This window comes from Aegilops tauschii, chromosome 3 (assembly GCF_002575655.3).
Source record: "Aegilops tauschii subsp. strangulata cultivar AL8/78 chromosome 3, Aet v6.0, whole genome shotgun sequence".
Classification (NCBI taxonomy): domain Eukaryota; kingdom Viridiplantae; phylum Streptophyta; class Magnoliopsida; order Poales; family Poaceae; genus Aegilops; species Aegilops tauschii.
Genome location: NC_053037.3, coordinates 50,714,375 through 50,720,230, shown reverse-complemented (window position 1 = coordinate 50,720,230; position 5,856 = coordinate 50,714,375). Strand labels below are relative to the sequence as shown.

Sequence of the window (5,856 nt, the reverse complement as noted above, 5' to 3'; positions counted from 1 at the left end):
TATTGGCGTGCCTCCGCCATCCCTCTAAGCCCACCCCCCCCCCCCCCCCACACACACACACACACGCCCCCCCAAAACCGATGAATAGCTCCAGCGACCCCCTATCCCCATTGTCAAGTTTTGGACTTGCTCCCGCTGGCTCCCGCTCATGCACGGCTTGGCTTTGCCGTGGTCGGCGCTCCTCACACAGTCCCCACCTTCAGCCTCGCGCTTCGCACAAAAAGTGACTGATGCCCGAAAAATAAATTCAGGTGTCTGGCATTTAGCAGACGCGATATATAAATGTATGACACACGGAAAATTGAAAATGAGCTGCTAAAATGATTGGTATTTTTCAAAGAAGTGTTTGCTCCCCTTTCCCTCGATTATCCTCCCCTCTACCTTCCAATGGGGAGGGGAATCCCGAGCCTCCGCTCTGGCTAGTAGTTTAGGTTAGGGGTTTAGTCCTCGCAGGTGCGGCGCTCAGCGGGATGGTCGTGCTTCTTCTTCGATTTCATCTTTCAGGCTTCGATCCTCCTCGAGTTGGTCCGTCTGGACGTAGTCGACGGAGCTCCGATGTAGATTCATGTTGTTTCCTTGGGGCGACAAGATTATGGTTTCTTGTCGTGCGTGCATGATGTAGAGATTTGGTGTCATGTGCTTTAAATCTATTCAATGTTTCAACAACGATGATTGCGCCTCCAAACCTTTGGTCCTAGGAGCATGTGCACGAAGACTTCTCGACTGTCATCGACATGGTCAAGCTGACTCCGATAGGGAAGTGGCGACAGCAGCATTGGCGGCTCATAGCGGTAATGGTTGTTAATTTTTATTAATATATATGTTTGAGGTGCTTTATACTTCTGGTGAATTTCTATATTAGATGACCATTTTTTTATAAACAAAAAAAGAAGAAAAAGATTGGTACGTGGCCTTTCGTACGTACAAGCCTGTAATTACCGATCAAATCACTCAAAGCCTGCCACAAAATTGTACTACTATACTTCATTAGACCAACCATTCTCATCGGTATAGAAAGAAAAAAAAAACTTCATCATTATACCAACCTATTGTGTTACTCGGACCAAATAATCTTGTCTAGCCAGCTCGACCGGCGATCCGTCGTTTCGGCTTTCCGCGTCTCCGCCGCCACCTTCTCTAGGACGCCTTCGACGGCGACGTCGAATGCGTCCTTGACTGTGTCGAGCGAGTACCTCGGGTCAGCGTACACCAGCCTCGGCACGAGCCTGATGACCTCCTCCTGCATCCTCCGCACCACCGCTCCCGGTATCCTTCTCAGCGTGTCCTCGATGCTCACGTTCCCGACGCGCACGCCGTCCTCCGGTATGAACACCGAGTACGTGGCGTGATCGCCCGGCAGGTGCCACCGGTACTGGAGATACGCGGACGCCGGGTGGAAGAAGACGGGCACGCAGCCGGCGACCATGGCGTCGAACGCCGACCGCCGCGTGTACGAGTCCCCCGGCGGCTGGAGGCAGAAGGTGGAGCTCTGGAACAGCCGCATGATGTCCGCCGGGGTGTGGCACTGGCTGGCGCCAGAGGCGCAGCCCAGCTGCCGGCACGCGGACGAGGCGCCGCACTGGGCGATGATCTGCGACCGGATGGAGCGCGGGTCTCCCGGCCGCGGCGCGCCCACGAAGGACATGAGCCACGGGCGGCCGGCGCTCTTGATCCTCTGCTGCCAGCGCAGGACGTCGGCGTCTGCTCGTGGGTGGAAGTAGGTCGGGTAGGGCACCGCCACGTCGTTGCCGTGGCCGGGCGCGGTCGACGACTCGACGACAAGCACGGTCATGTTCTTGGCGGCCGCCAGGAAGAGGAGGTTGGTGCCCCAGGTCGGGCTGGGGCAGGTGTGGCGCCGGAAGTCCCATGCCGTGCGCCCCGCCACGAGGAAGTGGTCGCGGCCGCCGGCCCTGCGCCACTCCGGCCGGCCCACGAGCCAGCGCTCCAGGTCGAGCGAGGCGGCGTCCCGCGTGGCATTGTCGTAGCCCCAGAGGTGCCGCGCGAAGTCGAAACCGGCGTAGAACGGGACGAACACCGCCTCCGCCTCGGAGGAGTCGTTGGTGAGGCAGCCGTAGCGTAGCATGCGGCCGTGGAAGATGGCGTCCAGCGCGAACTGCTGCGTGGCGTACCAGCCGGCCGCGCCCGAGAGCGCGCCGTCCCCTTCGCCTTCATCCTCCGGCTCGGGCAGCGGCTGCCCGAGGCCGGCGTTGCTCACTTGCTCGCACATGTTTGGCCAGCGGCCGTCCGTGCTGGCGCAGCCACCGAGCATGTCGGCGTTGAAGCGCGGCGGGAGCTCATGGATATACACGCGTCGCCCCCGGCACGAATCTTTGTTCCCGTCTTCGCCACGGCTCTCGTAGTGCGCTGCGAACGACACCATGCGCTCCATCGGCGCGATCGCCACGCCACTGATGAGCGCGGACAGACGGAAGTAGAGTACGCAGACCCAAAACACGGCGGCGAGGAGGAGGAGCAGAAGGAGGAGGAGCCGAGGCCGGGGAACTGCAGCGCCATACATCTCCATTGATCGCCGGTCGCCTTGGCGGACAAAGTGGCTCGTGCCGGCGGTGTGTCGTCGCTGCCGGCTCATCGGTGGAGCTCGACCACCGCCATACGGTGTATTATATACTGATCGACGCACGGGGAGCATTTTGTTGGAAGGTGACTGATTTAAGGTAGACATGCAATAGCGGTGCCCCGCACGTCGTCAGTTCCGCATTTCGCTAGACTAATTCGCCCTGATTACTTGATTAGGTAGGTGTACGTGCAGGGGCTGACTCTTACAAGCCGTTCACAAGAATATATATGGGAATAATGTTTATGTGAGCATGTGGATGTTTAGAATATGGGGCTGACTCTTACTTGATTAGGTGTTTTTTGTAGTTCTGCGACTGTAATGTGCGTCACGTCCTCCCAAACCTTGATCACATGAACTCATGATGGAAATGGTGGGTGTCGTGCGAGCGTTTCACCGTACCTCAGCTGTTCATAAAGAACATACTTACTTACAGGAAATGCGCCTAAGCTATTTCTGCTAATATTCGAGGGTGTAGGCTGTGAAGACGCAAGGAAGAATTAGCACTGCCCGCTTTCTAGCTGGCGGGAAAGCCGTCTTGCTTCGCTTCTTAGCCAGTGATATAGGGGGAATGCATTTTGGTTCTTGGTTGTATATACGCCTCATATAAGGTTTTTTAATAATTAAACAAAAAGTCAAAATAGTTCTTGACTGTTTTTGCACTAGTATATATTTTTCATTGAAAAAGATAACCAACATTGACTTCAGGGCAAAAAAGAAAATTTATTTGCTGTCACAGGTCACTATTCACACCATTTTGGTCAAAAAGTTGTCTTTTTTTAAAGAAGTCAAAGGGTTTTTTTTTTCTATTTCAATTATTTTGGGTTACAAAATGTTTCAAAATTTAAAGATGTGCATTTTGAAAAGAAAGAAAGGAACTATAAAATGTTCGTGCTTGCAAAATATGTTCATGAATAAAAAAAAGGTTCACTACTTCAAATTAAAGTTCAGAAATTCAAAAAAAGTTCCTGGTTTGAGAGAATCTTCACATATTTGTGAAAAATATTCACGAATTTACAAATGTTCATGATATTCTAAAAATATTGACAATTTTAAAAAAAGAATCACAAATTCGAAACAGTTCACGGTTGATGAGATCGGTCACGTATTTTGTAAAAAATTGATGAATTTAAAAAATGTTCACGATTTCAAATAATTGTTCATGAATTTGATAAAATTTCATGATTTCAAAAAATGTTCACGACTTCAGAAAAAGTTCACCATTGAAAAGAAGGTTCAATAATTTGTAAAACAATATGTTCACGATTTGTAAACGAACCAGGAATTTAAAAATGTTCATGATTTCAAAAAATGTTCACGGTGTAAAAAATGTTCATGATCTAAAAGAACATTCACAAATTTGTAGAAAACTCTGTTCGTGATTTCAAAACAATGTGCATGAACATAATTTTTTTTCATGATTTCAATTGTTTCACTATTTTAGAAACAATTGCGAATTTCAAATATTTATGAAAAATGAACGAAATATTTTAAAATATAAAAATAAATAAAAAAGCAAAAAATAATAAAAAGAAATATAAAAGAAAATGAAAAAAAGAAAATGAAAGAAAATCCAAAATAGAAGAGAAAGGAAAAAACAAAAACAAATTGTTTGAAAACCGAAAAATGGGCCGGCCCATGCAAAAAGCAGCGCCTGAGGGGGTACATGCGAGAGTAACCAATTGGGGAGCGCTCGTTCGGGAGCCTCCTCAAGGATCACTTGGGATGGGCTGAGAGCGCGCCACTTGTCACGCTCTCAGCTGCCGCCACGGGTAGGGATGTAAACGGATCGGATCGGATTGGATAATGCCTTTACCATATCCTTTACCACATTTTTTTGTCGGATTCGGAGCGGATCGGATAATGACCGGATGCGGATTCGAATACGGATTATATCGGACTACGGATTCGAAGCGGAAGTGGAGCGGATTCGGACCGAAAGCGGATAAATAAAATCTATGTACATCTTGTCCATAATATCTATCATGATCTATGCAAAGAAGAACAATATATAAGTAACCAATCAATTTTTATTGATCAATGAAATTAATAACTTACACGCTGCACCAGGCAAGACATTAGCCATCATAGGTTCATAGTGTTCTCTGGTTCATAACAGAATATGTTATATACTATGTAAGTGAGCTTCTACAGTACGTGTTCTCAAGTCTATTTTCTGCGCTTGTATGTACTCCCTCCGTTCGAAATTACTCGTCGTGGTTTTAGTTCAAAAACCACGACGAGTAATTTGGAACGGAGGGAGTACATTTTATGTGTACAGTCATACGGTGGTGCTATTAGGTTTAGGGTTATATGATATTTATATGTGGTGATTCTGATCAGCGATCTAATTGGGTCGTTGGGCTTGTCGATTGGACCAAATTTATCGGATAATCCTATTTGATAACACCGGATAATCCGCAAAAATACCGGATAATCCACATCCGTCGGATATTATCGATACCATATCCGCTACAATATTCGTCGGATACCCGGTTAACAATTATCCGTATCCGCATTCGTATCCTTCGGATTTGTGAAAGTGCATACCATATCCTTAAAACCGGATGCGGATGCGGATTCGGAACGGAAATTATCCGTACCATTTACATCCCTAGCCACGGGTCATGCTATGGGCGCTCCTTCTATTTTTTTTCGCATGCATTTTCGGATTTTTTTTGTTTTCTCGCCTTTTTGGTTCTCCATCGGTCTTTGTTAGCTTCTTGACAGAAAAAATTTAAAAATGGTTTCGCGAAAAAACGTGTTTTCTTTTTCTATTTCTTCCGCGACAGACACGCTTTTGCTTCAGCGAGAGGCATGGCCATGCCACTCGAAAATAAAAACAAAATGCGTTTTTCTTCTTCCGCGAGAGGCACAATTTTGGTTTCGCAAGAGCCATGATTTAGCTTACACAGTCGTGGCTCTTGAAAACCGAAAAAAAATTCCTTCCGTGAGAGGCACGGCTTCGCTTCCGCGAGAGGCACATATTTACTTCCGCGAGAGGCACGACCATGGCTCTCTGAAACGGGAAAAAAAAATCTTTTTTCCCGCGAGAGGCACGGTTTTGCTTTCGCAAGTGGCACGAGTTTACTTTCGTGAGAGACATGGCCGTGCCTCTCGGAAATGAAAAAAACGCGTTTTTTCCTTCTACGAGAAACATGGTTTTGCTTCCGCGAGAGACACGGGCGTGCCTCTCGGGAAATGCTTTCGCATAGGGAAAAAGTGCTCCCGGTGTGGTTTTTTCTCCCGGTTTTTCAATCTGTTCTTTTCGTGATTTTTTG

At 47.9% G+C, this 5,856-nt stretch overlaps 1 protein-coding gene across 1 annotated transcript; it reads right to left on the bottom strand.

Annotated features, from left to right (window-relative positions):
- Positions 1–357: 357 nt before the first annotated feature.
- Positions 358–2,573, bottom strand: LOC109757337 (xyloglucan galactosyltransferase KATAMARI1 homolog). The gene has a single exon (XM_020316159.4). It carries the CDS (start codon positions 2,522–2,524, stop codon positions 1,055–1,057), a length of 1,470 nt encoding a protein of 489 aa, XP_020171748.1. The 5' UTR covers positions 2,525–2,573; the 3' UTR covers positions 358–1,054.
- Positions 2,574–5,856: the final 3,283 nt, after the last annotated feature.